The sequence below is a fragment of the Mobula hypostoma genome, chromosome 9, assembly GCF_963921235.1.
Source record: "Mobula hypostoma chromosome 9, sMobHyp1.1, whole genome shotgun sequence".
In the NCBI taxonomy this organism is placed as follows: Eukaryota; Metazoa; Chordata; class Chondrichthyes; order Myliobatiformes; family Myliobatidae; genus Mobula; species Mobula hypostoma.
Window position 1 is genome coordinate 95,437,829 of NC_086105.1, and position 20,687 is coordinate 95,458,515.

Consider the following 20,687-nt stretch of genomic DNA (forward strand, 5'->3'; position numbering starts at 1 on the left):
TGTTTCGTTGCCCAGGAGGTAATTTAACTGAGGGAATGAAGTTGGTCCTGAGGTAATAAACAGCAATGTGCAATGATCAGAATACTTACACAATTTCGCTGCTACTGATTAACCTCAGGAGGGGTGACAGGCAAACTGCCACTCGTATCTCATAAATAAGTACAGGTCCGCGCAGTGAGAAGTTGGTAACGCCACAGCGATTAATGGCTAGAAACCCATATTCCCACATCCTCGTAATTGCCCTTCTCAGGGATCCTGCAGGCAGGAAAAAACCACAACACCTTAACGAGTGTAATTTCCCTGTGGATTAGATGGAGGAGCAATGCTGAGCTTAACTGCCAGTACCACTGTCTGAGTTTTCAAGGTGCAGTCGCTGCATCCAGAGCCTCAGGGCTAGGGAAGAGGAATTTTGAAAAGGGATGAATTTGCGGCCTCTGATCCCTGGCATTTACCGTACAGAAACTACTCCATCAGTCCAACAGTGCCAGCCAGTCGGGGGGGGGGGGGGGGGGGGGGAGGGAGAGCTGGAAGTATAAACAGTAAAAATTCTGCAGCTGCTGGAAATCCAGAGCAACACACACAAAATGCTGGAAGAACTCAGCAGGCCAGGCAGCATCCGTGGAAATGAACAAACAATCGATGCTTTGGGCCAAGACCCTTCTTCAGGACTGGAGAGGAAGGGGGAAGACGCCAGAGTAAAAAGTGGTGGTGGGGGGGAGAGGATAGCTGGAGGTGATGAGTAAAGGCAGGTGGGTGGGAAAGGTAAAGGACTGGAGAGGAAGGAATCTAATTGGAGAGGAGAGGGGACCATAAGAGAAAGGTAAGGGGGTGGTGGGCACCAGGGTGAGTTGATAGGAAGGTAAGAACAGTAAAAGGCCAGAGTGGTTAATAGAAGAAGAGGGCGGGGGGGGGGTTTTAACATATATTTATGCCATCAGGTTGGAGACTACCCAAATGGAATACAAGGCATTGCTCCTTCACCCTTAGGGTGGCCTCATCGTGGCACAAGAGGAGGCAATGGACTGACATGTCATAACAAGAATGGGGATGGGAATTCAAATGGTTGGCCACCAGGAAATTCCACTTCTGGCAGATAGAGCAAGGTGCTCAACAAAGCAGTACCCCAATTTATGTCAATGTAGTGGATGCCACATTGGGAACACCAGATACAATAGCAGACTGGCAGGTGAAATGCTGCCCCACCTGGAAGGGCAGTTCGGTTGGCCTGTGTGGAGGTGAATGGCCATTTGCAGGTGTGGCACTTTGGCCATTTGCAGGGATAAGTCACGTAAGGAATGTTGATAGGGAGGGACGAATGGACAAGGGAATCATGAAGGGAGCAATCCTTACAGAAAGCAGAGAGGGGGGAAGGTAAAGATGTGTTTGCTAGTAGGATCCCTTTGGAAGTGGTGGAAATTGTGGAGAGTGATGTGTTGGATACAGACGCTCATGGGTGGTAAGTGAGGACAAGAGGAACTATCATTTTTAAAGGGGTGAGCACAGATGTTCAGGAAATGGAGGAGATGTGGGTGAGGGCAGTGTCAATGGTGGAGGAAATGAAACCCCATTCTTTGAAGGAGGAGGACATCTCTGATGTTGTGTAAAAGAAAGCCTCATTCCGGGAACAGCTGCGCCAGAGACAAAAGAACTGAGAAAAGGAAATAGCATTTATACAGGCGACACAATGTGAAGAGATACAGTTAAGGTAGATGTGGGAATTGGTAGGTTTATAAAAGATATCAGTCGACATTTTGTCTCCAGAGATGGAGACAAAGAGATCCAGAAAGAGGAGGGAGGTGTCAGAAATGGGCCAAGTGAATTTAAGGGCAGGATGGCAGCTGGAGGCAAAGTTGATGAAATTGATGAGCTCAGTATGGGTGCATGAAGCAGTGCCAATACAGCCATTGGTGTAGTGGAGCAAGAGTTGGGAGCATTACCGAGGAAGGCATGGAACATGGACTGTTCTACATAGCCAATGAAAAGGCAGGCATAGCTGGAGCCCATGCTGTGCCCATGGCTACTCCTTGAGTCGGAAGGAAGTGGGAGGAGCTGAAGGAGAAATTGTAGTGTGTGGACCTTTTCTGCCAGCTGGAGGAGGGGAACTGGAAGTATGATCCTTATCCCTCCGGGAGGTGGGTTCCAGAGAACTGCTGAGCACAGATTCACTCTTCAGCCCATTTGAAGGGGGCTTCCTGCACAGATTGGGCAAGGCCCCCCCCCCACCCTCCAACACCGGCTACCACGACTGTGCTCACCTACTCCTGGTCTGGTCTGTTTTTGCCTCAGTCAGCACGACTTTGAACCGTCTCAGGACTGCGAAGGCCACGGCTGCCAGCACAACCAGCAAAGCAAACACCACGCCGAAGGCAATGGCTATCAGGATCTGGTTGGTCATTCTGTGGTCACACCGGGGGCCCATGAACCAATAATCAGAGCCTACGGGACACCTGCAGTGAAATGAGATGGACATCAGCTGAAATATTTTACAAGGCTCAGTAATCCTGTCTGAAAATGAGACAAGCCAGTCCCACCCACCCATCCAACAGCTTTCCTCTGATAAACAACTCATTTACGGCTCTTCAAATTCTTGCCTGATTCTTGTCTGCCCAGTCTATTCCCATCACCTAGTCAGACACCTTCAAACCTCAAAACACAATACTCTCTGCAGGAAGTACTCGCAATCCCCCTCGTACTCCAGTTCGTGGTCAATTATTTCTGGATTGTGAGTGTCTGGCACCCCCACCCCCCCAGGAGGAAGTTGACGAACCATGGTGCCCTGAGTAGGGAGTTAGACACAAGTATAATGAAGGATGGAGATTGATTTTCAAAGTGAAGTTAGAATGTGATTTAACAGTGGGGACGGTGAGACTCCCATGAACCGGCTGCTCTTGAATTTCAGCTGCTGGAGATCTATGGCAAGTTTAAAAAGTCTTGGTGAGTTACTGTAGAGCCTCGTTGATGGTGAGTGTGTGTTGGGGGGTACGTGGTGGTAGTGGGTAGGATACCCATTAAGGAGCTACTTTGTCCAGGATGGTACTGAAGTCTTTGAGAGTTTTTGGAGAGATCCTTATTTTCCCTTCACACTCCCTTCCTTACGTTTTGGGGGGGAATTGTAGAGTTGGAGAGCAAGAGTACGTAGAACGGGAGCAGACCATCAGCCCACATTGTCCACACTGACCATGGTGTCAGTCCAGGCTTGCCACACTTGCCTGCACACCTACAGAGCATGGCATAAAAATACTGTACCTTACAACACTAAATGGTGCAAAGAGAATAGGGTCAGGACCCACCCGCTACACACCATCACCACTGCCCTGGAAACCTAAATCATGTTATAAGAACAGCAACTGGCTCATTGTCATGAAGTATTACAACATAGAAACAGGTCCTTCAGCCCAACTCATCCATGTTGATCAAGGAGCCCACTTAAGTTAGTTCCATTCGCTCATTTTTAGATCAAATCCCTCTTATCCTTCCCTCTCCAAGTATCTTTTAAATCTTGTTAATGTGCCTGCCTCGACCACTTCCTCTATCTCCATATACTGACTATCCTCACCAAAAAAGTGTTGTTCTTCAGATCCCTTTTAAATCTTATCCCTTTCACCCTAAACCTATGCCCTCTACTTTTTGGTCTGAAGTGGTTCAGAAAAGCTCGCTCTATATTACAGATAACATTCTGAGAACGCTGCCTGGATTAGAGAGCATGTCCTATGAGGATAGGTTGAAAGAGGTAGAGTTTTTCTCTTTGGAGCGAAGAAGGATGAGAGTTGACTTAATCCAGGAGTACAAGATGATATGCGGCACAGACAGAATGGACAACCAGTGACTTTTTCCCCAGAGTGGAAATGGCTAATACAAGGGGGCATAATTTTAAGTGATTGGAGTAAAGTATGGAAGGGGGAGGGGATGTCAAAGGTAAGTTTTTTTGAAAATTTAGAGAGAGAATGGTGGGTGCTTGGAACATGTTTGCCGGGGATGGTAGTAGAGGCAAATAAATTAGGGACATCTAGGATACTCTTAGTAGGCACATGGATGAAAGAAATCTGGAGTAATCAAAGTTCAAAATAAATTATCGAAGTATGCACATGTCACTATATACTAACTTGAGATTCATTTTCTTGCAGGCATTTACAGGAAAATAAAGAAACGCAATAGAATTAAATAAAAACACTGTCAAATCACCAATATGCAGAAGACAAATTGTGCAAAATAAAATAATACTAAGAAGATGAATTGTAGAGTCCTTCACAATGATGTTGTGGAATCACTTCAGAGTTTAGCTGGTTCAGAAGCCTGATAGTCGTAGAGTAACAACTGTTCCTAAACCTAGTGGTGTGGGTCCTAAGGCTCCTGTATCTCCTGCCTGATGGTAGTAGTGAGAAGAGAGCATAGCCTGGATAGTAAGTCATGGATGATGAACACTGCTTTCTTATGGCAGTACTCCTTATAGATGTGCTCAATGGTGGGGAGGGCATTATCTGCGATGGACTAAGCTGTATGCACCAGTTTTTGTAGACTTTCCATTCTTAGACATTGGTAATTCCATACTAAGCTATGATATTTCTAGTCAGAATACTCTCCACAAGCATCTACACAAGTATGTCAAGGTTTTAGATAACATGCCGAATCTGCACAGACTTCTAAGTAAGTAAAGGCACTGTCATACTTTTGTGTGCTGGTCCCAGTACAGATCCTCTGATATGATAACGCCAATAAATTTAAAGTTACAGACCCTCTCTACCTCTGATTCTGGCTTTACATCTCTTACTAGCTCTTCCTTCAGTTAGTCCTGACGAAGGGTCTCGGCCCGAAACGTCGACTGTACCTCTTCCTTGAGATGCTGCCTGGCCTGCTGCGTTCACCAGCAACTTTGATGTGTGTTGCCTGGCTTTATGTACCTCTGGTTTCTTCTTATCAGTAATCAGTGGTTTCTCTGACATTTAGTGAGAGGTTGTTATTGTGGAACTATTCAACCAGATTTTCAATCTCTCTGCTGTATGCTGATTTATCACCACCTTTGATTCAGCTAACAACGGCGTTGTCAGCAAACTTAAATATGGCATTGGAGCTGTACTCAGCCTCTCAGTCATAAGTGTAAAGCAGGAAGAGCAGGAGGCTAAGCACACTGCCTTGTTGTGCACCTGTGCTAATGGTGATTTTTGAGAAGTTGTTGCCAATCTGCAAGTGAGGAAATCGAGGATCCAATTGCACAAGAAGATATTGAGACCTAGGACTTAGAGGTTATTGATTAGTTTTGAGTGGAGGATGGTATTGAATGCTGAGCTAGAGTCAGTGAAGAGCATCCTGATGTATGCATCTTCACTGTCCAGATGTTCCATGGTTGAGTGAAGAGCCAATGAAATGGCATCCGGTGTTGACTTGTTGTGACTAACGGGGACGGAAGGGTTTGATTGATCTAGGAGTTGGTTAAAGGGTCAGTACAACATCGTGGGCTGGAGACCCTATACTGTTCTGTAATGGGCACACACAACATGCTGTATCACTTACTGGCACATGGGTGCCTGGCCCCGGTTGTGAGTGCAGATGCCGCTGTTTTTGCAGTAGCCAGTGTGGCAGAGAGACGTACAGCTGACATTTCCTGACTTGCTGTGAACACACTGGAAGCCATTCTGGCAGAAAAGCACCTCACCACACGAAGCAATTACTTTTTCTGTAGAGAGAAATAGAGAGAAAAAAGCATAAGGTAATTTTATCTGAGGGAGATTTCACCCCTCCTCCCTCGAAAGTGCTAACTCAGATTGCGATCCACTTCCACATATTGTTTAACGTGGAAATCCACAAGAATGATGGAACATCAGAATGTACAGTTGCACCTTCCCCCTCATAGCTCGTGCATTATTAAATCCAACACCTGTCAAATACTTAATTCTGTAATTCTTAATATCTATGCATTTTTTAAAAAAATCTTTCAGTTCATTGTTCTGATATTTTCAATTGATCCCAGAAGCTCCAGAATGCTTTGCCCTTTCTTGCAAGGATTTGCTTCTTGATGGGTGACCCCGCTCTTATTATAAAGTCACACTCGTTGTCCTGCACTCCCCCATGAACAGAAATAAGTTCCCTCTATCTACATGGTCAACATAAAAATCTTGTTTAGGTAACCAATTTAGTCACCAGTTTGGAGGAGACCATTTGGTCCATTGTCCCATGCCAGCTCCCAACACAGCAGTCCCATTCTTATAAACAGGAGAAAATCTACAGATGCTGGAAATCCAGAGCAACACAGACAACATGCTGGAGGAACTTGGCAGGTCAGGCAGCATCTACGGATATGAATAAACAGCCAACGTTTCAGGCTGAGACCCTTCTTCAGGACTGAGAAGGAAGAGGGAAGATGCCAGAATAAAAAGGTGGAGGGTGGTGGGGAAGGAGGCTAACTGGAAGGTGGTAGGTGAAGCCAGGCCAGTTGAAAAGGACAAGGGCTGGAGAAGAAAGAATCTGATAGGAGAGGAGAGTGGGCCATGGGAGAATAGGAAGGAGGAGTGGATCCAGGTGGAAATAATGGGCAGGCGAGAATAAATGTAAGGTCAGAGTGGGGAATAGGGGAAGTGGGAGGGGACATTTGTTCACTGGAAGGAGAAATCAATATTTATGTTATCAGGTTGGAGGCTACCTAGATGGAATATTACGTGTGCTCCTCCACCCTGAGGGTGGCCTTGTCTTGGCAGAAGAGAAGGCCGTGGATCAATGTGTCAGAATAGGAATCACAATTAAAATGCTTGACCATTAGGAAGTCCACTTGTGACAGAAGTGCTTGATGAAGCAGTCCCCCAATTTACGACGGGTCTCACCAATGTGGAGGAGGCCGCATCGGGAGCACCAGAACACAACACGCCCTGGCAGATTCACAGGTGGAGTGTTGTGTCACCTGGAAGGACTGCCTGAGGCCCTGAATGGAGGTGAGGGAGGAGGTGTATGGACAGATGTAGCTGCTTGCAGAGGTAAGTGGGGAGGAAAGAATAGACAAGGGAATCGCGGAGGGAGCATGTCTCACGTTATGATGATGCTGGGATGTATGCAGACACTCGCGGGCTGGCCCCAGCACATCCTTAGGTGTGTTAGTTGTTAATTGATGTTCATGTGATAAATAAATCTGAATTTGCAACATGCCCATCAGCTTCCTTTAGATTCTTCAGTACCCTGTGGACTGGGAAGCAGCTTAGCTTTCAGGTACCATGGACAGAGCAAGTTGCAAACCCTCCATCTCTAGGGACTCATTGAATCATCCAAACCCCTTTCTTGGTCTTGTGTATCCTCCCAAGGCAAAACCCTGGTGGAACACCACCATGCTGCAGAGGAGAGTGCGATGAAACCACCAAGAAAATAAAACAGAAAGTGTGCTACCCAGCAAGAGCTGCCACAGGAAGCCATGAGAGTTTGGAATTGGCTCTGAATGGGGCAAGTACCAGTGTGAGGTACTAACGGGTATAAACAGTTTTGGAGAAAGTCGGCTGATAAAACCATGTAGAACGTTAACAAATCCACACGACTCTGATGGTCACATTACTGAGATAAACTCATTCTCCTGACGAGTGTTAAACTCAAACTGGGATTATAATTGTTAGCTCATACTGGCTCAATGAGCACCCTTCATATTCCTTATTCAACAAGGAAGACGACAAGAGAAAGCCCCTGTACTGTGGGAGACCCAGGGAAGCATGCTCTTCTCTCCATGGCCAGGAACATGATACACCTGGAGAAGGTAGGATACTTTGACAACAGCTACCTGTTACGTACACCGTCACCACTCGTGCACCGGCAATCTCAAAGCCACCGGAAATCACATGCCGCAGACCACTGACAGTGAAGATGCGGTCGGGCTCCAACAGAAAAGACTGGATTTTTGTCAATCTGAAGATGGCATCGAATTCAATCTGCACACTTCCCGCACTGTGAACATGCAATAGTGAAATTAATAATGCAACAGCAACAAAACTGTAGCCTATTACCAGAGAGGGATTAACCACACCCAGAGTGTCCACAAACATTGACCAGACACACACACACACACACACACACACACACACACACACACACACACACACACACACACACACACACACACCATCAACAGACTGCAGAAGGTAGCAAGAGAAATCAAACAGTGACATGCCGAGTAGCCACAGACTCCGCAGAGCACACAGATTGTCCATGGAAATTAACACTGGACAGGACACAGCTCAGCACATCGTGGAAACCAGCTTCCCTCCATGGAGTTTGTTTAAGCTTCACGCCGGCTCAGCAAGGCATAATCAAAGACCCCACTCATCCCAGACAGTCTCCCCTCTCCCCCCCCCCCACCCACCAGGTAGAAGATACAAAAGCCTGAAAGCAAGTCCCACAAGGCTTAAGGACAGCTTCTACTCCGCTGTTCTTCGATTACTGAGCAGTCTTCCAGTACGGTAAGATGGGCTCTTGACTTCACAGTCCACATCAATATGACTTTACACGTTATTGTCTGCCTGCACTTAGTCTGCAACTGTAACATTTTATTCTGCATTCTGTTATTGTTTTACCTTGTGTTACCTCAATGCACTGTGGTAATGAGCTGCTCTGTATGCAGGACGAGTTTTCCACTGTCCCTTTGTACATGTGACAATTATAATCCAATTTATAATTCAGTGAGGAAAGGACCTGGACACATACACACAGACCTTCCACAAACACTCACCTGACAGCCAGAAGACATCTGCAGCGTTAGACAACATGCAAAAGGGGAATCAGACCTGCTTTAAGAGCATCCACAGACATTAGACCCATACACCAACATTAACCAGAGAGGCCGGTAACAGCATCCATGGGTTCACCATTACTAAACCAGATAACTAAGCGATGCACAGCCCTCCAATGAATTAGTGATAGAGCCATTTCCAAAGTGTTTTTCAGGATGGAAGAAATGAAAGGTTTGTCTATTACTGCAGAGAAAAGCCAGTAAACATTCAGGGTGCCTGAGAAGTGATCTTTCCATTAGCTGAGTGAAGCAGTTTGTTAAATCTTCATCACCTAAAGCGTTTAATCTGCAGCTGCAGAAACCCAGGAATCTTGTCATAAAAAGGAGAAATCTGTGGGGAAAAAAGGAGAGAGGTTTTGTAATTTTCTTTCCAAATAAGCATTAAAAACCTGAGAATGTGAGCAGTAGACAGGTGATAGTGACAGTCTGCGTGACCACCCTGTGATGGAGACAGTGACAGTTGAGTGAACACCAGAGACAGTGACAGTGAGAGAATACAGAGACACTGGCCATGTGAGTAAACACACAGCCAGTGACGGTGACCGTGAGTGAACACCAGAGACAGTGAATCCGAGAGTGAACACCCAGAGAGACAGAGACAGTGTGAGTGAACACAGAGACGGTGACAGTGAGAGAATACACTGAGACAGCAACTGTGTTAGTGAACACCCAGTGATGGTGACAGTGGGAGTGAACACAGACAGTGACAGTGTGGGTGAACACACAGAGAGACAGGGACAATGTCTTGATAGCTGCCTGCACCATGCACCAGTGAGGGTAGGAAGAGGATGATTTGGCAGATGAATGTGTGGCTAAGGAACTGGTGCAGGGAACAGGGGTTCAGATTTCTGGATCATTGAGATCTCTTCTGGGCAAAGTACAACTTGTAGCAAAAGGAGGGGTTACACCTAAATATAAAAGAGACCAATATCCTTGTGGCAGATTGCTAGAGCTGTTTGTGAGGGCTTAAACCAATTTGGCAGGGGGATCGGAACCAGAGTGATAGGGCAGATGATGGGGCAGTTGGTTAAAACAGATGCAGCATGTAGTGAGATGTGAGGAAGGGTAGGCAGTTGATTCGACACAATTCCAGTTTGTGGGATGGGTTGGAGTGTGTCTTTAAAACAAATAGTAGCGGATGGGTTTAAGAGTTTCGATAAGTGTGGATAAAGTAAAAGTGAAGGAGACTACAGGAGACATTATGAACATCCCCAAAATAAATAAAAAGACAAAAAGGTTAGAAAAGGATAGAATTTAAGTGCCAATAACGTGGGGCAAAATCGAAAAGTGTGATGAATACAGGACTGAAGGAGTTATATTTGAATGCAAGCAATATATGGACTAAGGTGTTATAGATCTTGCAGCAGTTCGAAATTGGCAGGTATGATATTGTGGGCATCATAGATCCGTGGCTGAAAGCAGATCACAGCTAGGAAATGAATGTCCAACAATACCAAAGGACAGGCAGGTAGGCAAAAGGGGTGGGGTAGCTCTGTTGGTAATAAATGAAATCAAATCCTTAGAAAGAGTTGGCATACTGTAGGATTGTAAGTTGTAGAAGCCTTTTGGGTAGAGTTGAGAAACTGCAAGGTTAAAAGGGCCTGATGAGAGTTATATACAGGCCTCCAAACAGTAGCCAGAATGTGGGATACAAATTACAACAGGAGTTAGGAAGGGCATGTAAAAAGGGCAATGTTACAATGGTCATGGGAGATTTCAATATGCAGGTAGATAGGGAAAATCAGGTTGGTGATCAATCCCAAGAGAAGGCATTTGTAGCTTACAACTTGGTTTTTTAGAGCAGCTTATGGTTGAGCCCACAAGGGAAAAGGTCATTCTGGATTGTGTGTTGTGTAATGGACCAGACTGGAATAGGGGAGATGAAATTAAAGGAAGCATTAGGAAGCAGTGATGATAATATAATAGAAATTACCCTGCAGCTTAGAGCAAGAAGCAAAAATCAGACATAAAGGGAATTACAGAGGCATGAGAGAGAGGAGCTGGCCAAAATTGATTGGAAGGGGACACTAGCAGGGATGACAGCAGAATAGCAATGGCTGGAATCTCTTGTGGCATTTTGGAAGGTGCTAGAAAAAATACATCCCAGAGACAAAGTACTCTAAATGGAGGATGAGGCAACTGCGGCTGACAAGGGAAGTCAAGGGCAGAATAAAATCAAAACGGGGGTGTATAATAGAGCAAAACATAGTGGGGAAGATAGGTGAATGGGAAGCTTTTGAAAACCAGCAGAAGACAATTAAAAAAGCAACAAGGAAAGATAAAATATGCAGGTAAGCTGGACAAATAATATAAAGGAGGATACCAAAAGTTCTTGCAGATATATAAAGAACAAAATTTAGATTCGTGATTGGTCAGGGCACGAAAGGATACAGGGAGAAAGCAGGAGTTGGGGCTGAGAGGTAAAGTGGATCTGCCATGATGAAATGGTGGAGCAGACTTGATAGGCCAAATGGCCTAATTCTGCTTCTATATCTTATGGGCTTTTAAAACAGAGACGTGAGTAGATTTTGTACTGCTGGAAAATGACGCTGGAGATGTGTAATGAGCAACAAAAAGTGCCGGACAACTTCATTATGTATTTTGCTTCAGTTCTCACTGTGGAAGATACTAGCGGTATTCCAGAAATTCGAGAGTATCAGGGCAGGCAGGAGTGAGTGTAGTGCCCATTACTTAGGAGAAGGTGCTTGGGGATTTGAAAGGTCTGAAGGTGGATAAGTCACCTGGAACAGATGGATTACTCCCCAGGGTGCCGAAAGAGGTAGCTGAAGAAATTGCGGAGACATTAGTGGTGATCTTTCAAGGATCAATAGATTCTGGAATGGTTCCGGATGACTGGAAAATTGCAAATGTCACTGCACTCTTTAAGAAGGAGGGAGGCAGAAGAAAGGTAATTATAGGGCAGTTAGTCTGATTTCAGTGTTTGGGAAGATGTTGGAGTCCATTATTAACCATGAGATTTCAGGGTACTTGCAGGCACATGATAAAATAGGCCAAAGCCAGCATGGTTTCTTTAAGGGGAAATTTTACCTGGCAAATCTGTTGGGATTCTTTGAGGAAATAACAGGCAGGTTAGACAAAGGAGAGTCAGTGCATGTTGGTTACTTGGATTTCCAGAAGGCCTTTGACAAGATGCCACGCACAAGGCTGCTAAACAAGATAGGAGTCCATGATATTACAGGAAAGATATTGGCATGGACAGAAGATTGGCTGACTGGCAGGAGCAAAGAGTGGGAATAAAGGGGCGTTTTCAGGTTGGCTGTGGCTGACTAGTGGCGTTCTGTAGGGTTGGTGTGAGAACCGCTTCTTTGCATGTTATAGTATACGGCAATGAGTTGGATGATGGAATTGATGATTTTGTGGCCAAGTTTGCAGAAAATACAAAGATTGGTGGGGGGGGGAGAGACTTATAACGTTGAGGAAGCAGGGAGTCGGTAGAAAGACTTGGACAGATTAGGAGAATGGGTAAAGAAGTGACAGATGGAATATAGTGTAGGGAAGTGTATGGTCATACACTTTGGTAGAAGGAATAAAGGCATAGAGTGTTTCCTAAAGGAGAGCAAATTCAGAATTCTTGTGCAGGATTCCTTAAATGTTAACTTGCAGGCTAAGTCAGTGGTAAGGAACACAAATGCAATATTATCACTCATTTTGAGAGAACTAGAACATAAAACCAACAATGTACTGTTCTGTTAAGGTTTTATAAGGCACTGGTCAGACCACACGTGGAGTATTGTGAGCAGTTTTGGGTCCCTTATCTAAGAAAGGATGTGCTTATATTGGAGATGTCTAGAGGAGGTTTTTGAAAATGATCCCAGGATTGAAAGGGTTAACATGAGCATTTGATGGCTCTAGACCTGTACTCGCTGGAGCTTAGAAGAATGAGGAGGTATTGCAATGAAATATCGAATATTGAAAGGCCTGGATAATGTGGATGTGGAGAGGATGTTTCCTATAGTCGGGGAGTCTAGGACCAGAGGACACAGATAGGGTAGACGTGGAGAGCATGTTTCCTATAGTGGGTGAGTCTAGGACCAGGGGGCACAGATAGTGTGGATGTGGAGAGGATGTTTCCTATAATGGGGGAGTCCAGGACCAGAGGACACAGCCTCAGAACAGAAGGAAGTCCCTTTCGAACAGAACATAGAATAGTACAGCACAGTACAGGCCCTTCAGCCCACAATGTTGTGCCGACCCTCAAACCCTGCCTCCCATATAAGCCCCCACCTTAAATTCCTCCATATACCTGTCTAGTAGTCTCTTAAACTTCACTAGTGTATCTGCCTCCACCACTGACTCAGGCAGTGCATTCCACGCACCAACCACTCTCTGATTAAAAAAATCCTTCCTCTAATATCCCCTTTGAACTTCCCACCCACTTATCTTAAAGCCATGTCCTCTTGTATTGAGCAGTGGTGCCCTGGGGAAGAGGTGCTGGCTATCCACTCTATCTATTCCTCTTAATATCTTGTACACCTCTATCATGTCTCCTCTCATCCTCCTCCTCTCCAAAGAGTAAAGCCCTAGCTCCCTTAATCTCTGATCATAATGCATACTCTCTAAACTAGGCAGCATCCTGGTAAATCTTCTCTGTACCCTTTCCAATGCTTCCACATCCTTCCTATAGTGAGGCGACCAGAACTGGCCTAACCAGAGTTTTATAGAGCTGCATCATTACATCGCGACTCTTAAACTCTATCCCTCGACTTATGAAAGCTAACACCCCATAAGCATTCTTAACTAACCTATCCACCTGTGAGGCAACTTTCAGGGATCTGTGGACATGTACCCCCAGATCCTTCTGCTCCTCCACACTACCAAGTATCCTGCCATTTACTTTGTACTCTGCCTTGGAGTTTGTCCTTCCAAAGTGTACCACCTCACACTTCTCTGGGTTGAACTCCATCTGCCACTTCTCAGCCCACTTCTGCATCCTATCAATATCCCTCTGCAATCTTTGACAATCCTCTACACTATCTACAACACCACCAACCTTTGTGTCGTCTGCAAACTTGCCAACCCACCCTTCTACCCCCACATCCAGGTCATTAATAAAAATCACAAAAAGTAGAGGTCCCAGAACAGATCCTTGTAGGACACCAGTAGTCACAATCCTCCAATATGAATGTACTCCCTCCACCACGACCCTCTGCCTTCTGCAGGCAAGCCAATTCTGAATCCACCTGGCCAAACTTCCCTGGATCCCATGCCTTCTGACTTTCTGAATAAGCCTAGCGTGTGGAACCTTGTCAAGTGCCTTACTAAAATCCATATAGATCACATCCACTGCACTACCCTCATCTATATGCCTGGTCACCTCCTCAAAGAACTCTATCAGGCTTGTTAGACACAATCTGCCCTTCACAAAGCCATGCTGACTGTCCCTGATCAGACCATGATTCTCTAAATGCCCAGAGGTCCTATCTCTAAGAATCTTTTCCAACAGCTTTCCCACCACAGACGTAAGGCTCACTGGTCTATAATTACCCAGACTATCCCTACTACCTTTTTTGAACAAGGGGACAACATTCACCTCTCTCCAATCCTCTGGTACCATTCCCGAGGACAACGAGGACATAAAGATCCTAGCCAGAGGCTCAGCAATCTCTTCCCTTGCCTCGTGGAGCAGCCTAGGGAATATTCCGTCAGCCCCTGGGGAATTACCCATCCTAATGTATTTTAACGACTCCAACACCTCCTCTCCCGTAATATCAACATGCTCCAGAACATCAACCTCACTCATATTGTCCTCACCATCATCAAGTTCCCTCTCATTGGTGAATACCGAAGAGAAGTATTCATTGAGGACCTCACTCACTTCCACAGCTTCCAGGCACATCTTCCCACCTTTAGCTCTAATCGGTCCGACCTTCACTCCTGTCATCCTTTAGTTCTTCACATAATTGAAGAATGCCTTGGGGTTTTCCGTTACCCTACTCGCCAAGGCCTTCTCATGCCCCCTTCTTGCTCTTCTCAGCCCCTTCTTAAGCTCCTTTCTTGCTTCCCTATATTCCTCAATAGACCCATCTGATCCCTGCTTCCTAAACCTCATGTATGCTGCCTTCTTCCACCTGACTAGATTTTCCACCTCACTTGTCACCCATGGTTCCTTCACCCTACCATTCTTTATCTTCCTCACCGGGACTAATTTATCCCTAACATCCTGCAAGAGATCTCTGAACATCAACCACATGTCCATAGTATATTTCCCCGCAAAAACATCATCCCAATTCACACCCGCAAGTTCTAGCCTTATAGCCTCATAATTTGCCCTTCCCCAATTAAGAATTTTGCTGCCTTCTCTGATTCTATCCTTTTCCATGAAAATGCTAAAGGCCAGGGAGCAGTGGTCACTGTCCCCCAGATGCTCACCCACTGAGAGATCTGTGACCTGACCCGGTTCATTACCTAGTACTAGATCTAGTATGGCATTCCCCCTGGTCAGCCTGTCCACATACTGTGACAGGAATCAGAGATGAGGAGGAATTTCTTAAACCAGAGGGTGGTGAATTTGTGAAATTCAATACCACAGACAGCTCTGGAGCTAAGTCATTGAGTATATTTAAAGTGGAGGTTAATATGTTCTTGGTTAGACAGGGCATCAAAGGTTACAGGACCAAGGCAGGAGAATGTGGATGAGAGAGATAATAAATCAGCCATGACAGACTCAATGAGCCGAATGGCCGAATTCTGCTCCTGTGTCTTTTGGTCAAACACACAGTGACAGTGTGAGTGAACATCCAGTGGGAGTGAACATCCAGTGGGGAGTGAGAGTGAGCATCCAGTGGGGAGTGAGAGTGAACATCCAGTGGGAGTGGGAGTGAGCACCCAGTGACAGTGAATGAACATCCAGTGGGAGTGAATGAACATGGAGTGGGAGTGAGTATGCCATGACAGTGCAAGAGTCATCCATTGCCAGTGACAGTGTGAGTAAGCACCCAGTGACAGTATAAGTACCCAGTGACAGAGACAGTATGAGCAAGTACCCAGTGACAGTGTAAGTACCCAGTGGCAGAGACAGTATGAGCAAGTACCCAGTGACAGTGTGAGTAAGCACCCAGTGACAGAGACAGTATGAGCAAGTGCCCAGTGACAATGCAAGTTGTCTTCGCATAACAGCGGGATGAGTGGAGGTGCAGCAACTTTGTCAGCAGAAACTTAACGGGGTGAACCAGAACTGTCTGTGGAGAATGTCAAGAAGCAGGTGGTCATCCTCGGGCAGACAGGTAGAAGTGTGTATATTTTAATGGTAGGAGTACTATGGGTAAGGGTGGTGAACTTAGAGCATGGATCAATACATGGAACTGTGACATTGTGACCATAACAGGTTGAGAGAGGGACAGGACTGGATCTTTAATAATCCGGGGTTATGATACTTTTGAAAAGGAGAAGGATGTATGGGATGGGTGACTTGAGTTGCACTATTAGTCGGGGGTGATTTCAGAGTGGCTGTCAGTGGATTCTGGTTAATTGGGACACACTGCCAGCAGTACATTCTGGCCCAATTAAGTGGCAGCACCAACTAGCTGAAATTTCATGGAAATAGTTAAAAAGGTATTTAAAAAATGGCAAACAGTAACAAATTATGTACTTAAATGAAATACAGAACAAATCAGAAAACTACCAATTGTACTACAGTACTATAAAACTGTGTATTAGTTCCTAATGTTATTGACAGAGAAATTCATCCAGTGTACACTGCCATGTTCTTTGATTGACTGTAATGAGCAAAATCAATGCAGCCTTCATACACCTCTATCGAGGATTGCTAACTCCAAACCTTCATTTTCATTGTAATATTCAAGATGATTGTCGATACCTTCAAATTTTTCATTATTCCTAACCTGTTGAAGTAGTGAACTTGTTTCATTTTCATTTCCGGCCATTCTTGGCATCTCCATGTCTGAATGGTTGAAACTGCAGTGAGCAAAACAGTTCTGAATTGTCTTACTGCTTACTTCTCACCAACTATCAGTGACAAAAATCACTGCTTTTTGAACACAAACACACACAACTGACACCATGTTAAAACTAACACATGGTGTCATGTCTCACAGCCACACAATCACACACAACTGACACTAGTTAAACCCTGTTTGGTGACAGTCTCTTGCTCCAATTAAGTGGCATAATGTCCCAAATGAACAAAAGGGAACCCCAGCAATTTCCTCGATTAGTTTATGTTCTTTAAGATTTATCCTAAATATTGGCAGCCCTGATTAACCGATGGCCCAATTAATTGGAATCCACTGTATATTAGAAGGCTCATCTACTGAGTCTACATGGGTAGAACTCAAAGACGAAGAAGGTGCTGCCTCCCCAATGGGATTACAGACCCCACAGCAGCTGCCTGGACATTGAGAAACAGATAGGGAAATTGTCAGGGGTGCTGTCATGGGTGACGTCAACTTCCACTGGAGCCTCCTTAGTGCAAGAAGTTTACACAGGGCGGAACTTGTTAGGTGCACCTAAGATGTTTCCTTAAATCAGTATGTAGACGTTCCAACTGGAGGAGAGACCATACTGGCCAGGTGATTTGACCTTTCAGGGGAGAACAGTTCGTGAACAGTGATTATAACTCTTTAACTTTTAAGATAAATAGGAATAAAGATAAGTATGGACCTTGCAGGAGAATACTAAATTAAAGCAGACCAAATTACAAGAATATTAACAGGAACTAAAGAGAATCAATTGGGAACAGCTGTTTTGAACAAGTTCACATCTGTATGTGAAGGGTGTTGAAAGACCAACTACACAGAGGACAGGACAGGTACACAGTGTCCAATTTATTAGGTACACCAGTACACCTGCTCTAATCAACCAATTGGCAGCATCGCAATGAATAAAAACATGCAGATATGGTCAAGAGGTCCATATCAGACCAAAGATCAGAATGGGAAAGTAATATAATCTAAGTGACTTTGACTGTGGAATGACTGTTGGTGCCAGATGGGGTGGAATGAGTATCTGAGCTCCTGGGATTTTCATACACAAGAGTCTCTAAAGTTTACTGGAAACGGTGCCAAAAAAACCAAACAAAAAAAAAAAAAATCCAGTGAGCAGCAGTTCTGTGTGTGAAAGTGCTTTGTAAATGAGAGAGGTCAGAGGAGAATGGCCAGACTGGTTCAAGGTGACAGTAACTCAAATAACCACACGTTACAGAGTGGTGTGCAGAAGAGGACCTCTGAATGCACAACATGTCAAACCTTGGAGTGGATGGGCCTCAGCATCAGAAGACCATGAACAGGTACAGAAGGTACATAATAAGGTGGCCACTGATTGTATGTTCCAGTAAAAGGGAAGGAGAAGAATGGCAAGGTAAGGGAGCCTTGGATTATGAGAGAGGTGGTGAATTCAATCAAGAAGGAAAAGGAAGTGTATGTAAATATCTAGGAAGCTAAAATCGAACAGAGGATTATAAAGAAGCTAGAAAAGAGATCACAAAACCAGGGAAGTGAGGAGGGGTTACAAAGTCCTTGTCAAGTAGGATTAAAGAATCCCAAGGCATTCTATACCTACATCAAGAGCGAGAGGATAACTAGGGAACAGAGAGGACCATTCAAGGATGAAAGGGGGAATGTGTGCTTGGAGGCAGACTCGGTAGTCAGGTCCTAAATCAGCACTTTGCCTCAGTATTTACCAAGGAGAAGGAAATGGAGGAGAGTGAGATTAATGTGGGGAATACTAATATGCTAGGCCATTTTGAGATAAAGAAGGAGAGAGTGTTGAGTCTCCAGGTTATTGAGAGGCGAGGGATAAGATAGCTGGGGCCTTTACTAAGACCTGCGTGACCTCTCTAGATACAGGAGATGTCCTAGAGAATGGTGATTAGCTAATGGTTTTCCCTTGCTCAAGAATGGAATTAGGGATAATCCTGGAAACTATAAGGAGTCTCACTTCAGTGGTAAGAAAGTTATTGGAGAAGATTCTTAAGTCAGAATGTAAGAGCAGTTGGAAAGCCATGGTCTAATTAGGAAGAGTGAACATCTCTTTTTGCAGTGCATGAACCTTTCCAGCAGGTGACAAAGACTGTAGATAAACTCTGGATGCTTTCTACATGGACTTTAGTAAGACGTTTGACAAAGTAGGCTAATCCAGACGATTGAGATACGTACATGGGATCCAGAGTGATTTAGCTGTTTGGATTCAGAATTGCTCATAGAAGAGGGGATGGTGGGCACTGGGATTTATTCTAGCTGGAGGTCTATGACTTGTGATCCACAGGGTTCAGTACTGGGAACTCTGCTGTTTGTAAATCATAGACATGACTTGGATGAATGTGTGAACAGATGGGTTAGCACAAGTCTGTAGATGATACAAAGATTGTCGGTGTTGTGGATCGTGTAGAAGATTGCCAAAGGATTCAGTGGGGTGTAGGTCATTCGAGATATGGTTAGGGAAATGGCAGCTGGAGTTTGATCTGGGGATGTGTGAGGTGTTGCACTTTGTTAGTACACTGTTCACGACAGAACTGTTTACAGCGTTGGAGTCCACGTCCATGGCTCCCTGAAAGTGGTTGCACAGTTTGGTAGGCTGGTAAAGAAGGCAGACGGCATGCTTGACTTTATTTGTCAAGGTACTGTGCTCAAGTGTCAATAAGCTATGTTGCAACTTTATAAAACTTGGATTAGACTGTATCAGGGGTATTGCGTTCAGTTTGGTTGCCCCATTATAGGACGGATGCAGAGGCTTAGGTGAAATTGCAGGAGACCTTTACCAGAATGTTGCCTGGATTAGAGGGAATATGTGCTGTAAGGAGAGGCTGTACAAATTTGGGTTGTTCTCCCTAGAGCATTGTAGAGTGAGGGGAAAACTGATAGAAGCTTATATTTTGAGAGACATAGAGAGAGTACAGAGGATCAAAATGTCTACTACTGGGTGAGAGGGCATATGCCAGGCAAGTTTGAGCAAGAGAGCACTGGGTGTCTGGAATGCATGGCCCGCAGTGGTAGTGGCGGCAAATACAATAGAGGTATTTAAAAGCTTTTAGATGGGCTCATGAATGTGCAGAGAATGGAGGGATATGCACATTGTCTAGGTAAAAGGGATTAGTTTACATCTGTTAAATCAGTAGTTTATTAGTTCAGCACAACATTGTGGGTCAAGGGTCTGTTTCTGTGCAGCAGTATAGAGTGGTGTGGTGTGCATCTGACTGTACACTGACTCGGACTGAGGTCAGGCAGGCAGCAGGGGCTCCGGACGGTTGCAGAGCATACTCCGTGCTCAAGGGCACAAAGTAACAACCCAGATACAGTCTCTCTTAAAACATTTATAGCAGTGGAGCAAGTCGAACTAGACGAGAATGCTACAGCGAACATGATTTAAAATCCTTACTTTAAGTGCAAAATCCTTGGCCAGCTTCTGATATTCGTCTGATTTTGAGTCCTTCAGGTGAAGGTTAAACCTCATGTCCAGAATAAGCTTTGTTGGAATCTTTACAGTGACACCCTCTGCAAGAGACAGCATTGGAGTTCTCATGATTGGATCCGAGTTCCTTCATTATCCCACCTTTCTAGCTCCCTAACATTATATGGATGTATTTTCATTCCTTCAGTTCTGGACTCCAATTCCTGCCAATCTCGCAACTTAATCACTTCTCCATTGCCCCTGGGCCTTTACTGCCTCTGGTGTTGCATCTTTACAACCTACAACACAGACCAAGCTATCAATCTCCTGATAAATTATGTTCTGATGCAGCATATAATTATGTTCCATTGGAATAATATAATTTTACATTATAGAAATGTAATAGTGTTTTTGATCAGGTCTGTCACCGTTTAACACTGAGGTATGGTATAGCAGGGCACATCTGCTGATCTCTCACTGTGTAACATGGGTACAGTATTGCGAAGCACATGTTTGTCATTGTATAACACTAGCAAATCGTACTGGTAGGGACATGTCTGTCACCGTATAA

At 44.9% G+C, this 20,687-nt stretch overlaps 1 protein-coding gene across 1 annotated transcript in view; it reads right to left on the reverse strand.

Annotated features, from left to right (window-relative positions):
* si:ch211-14k19.8 (interphotoreceptor matrix proteoglycan 2) overlaps positions 1-20,687 on the reverse strand; it is a 48,975-nt gene that overhangs the window by 15,866 nt on the left and 12,422 nt on the right. The window contains exons 2-6 of the mRNA XM_063058709.1: positions 20,105-20,220; positions 9,025-9,083; positions 7,748-7,911; positions 5,509-5,671; positions 2,256-2,447 (exon numbers count right to left, since the gene is read on the reverse strand). Of these exons, the coding sequence (XP_062914779.1) occupies positions 2,256-2,447; positions 5,509-5,671; positions 7,748-7,911; positions 9,025-9,083; positions 20,105-20,220 (694 nt within the window). The remainder of the gene's footprint in view (positions 1-2,255; positions 2,448-5,508; positions 5,672-7,747; positions 7,912-9,024; positions 9,084-20,104; positions 20,221-20,687) is intronic.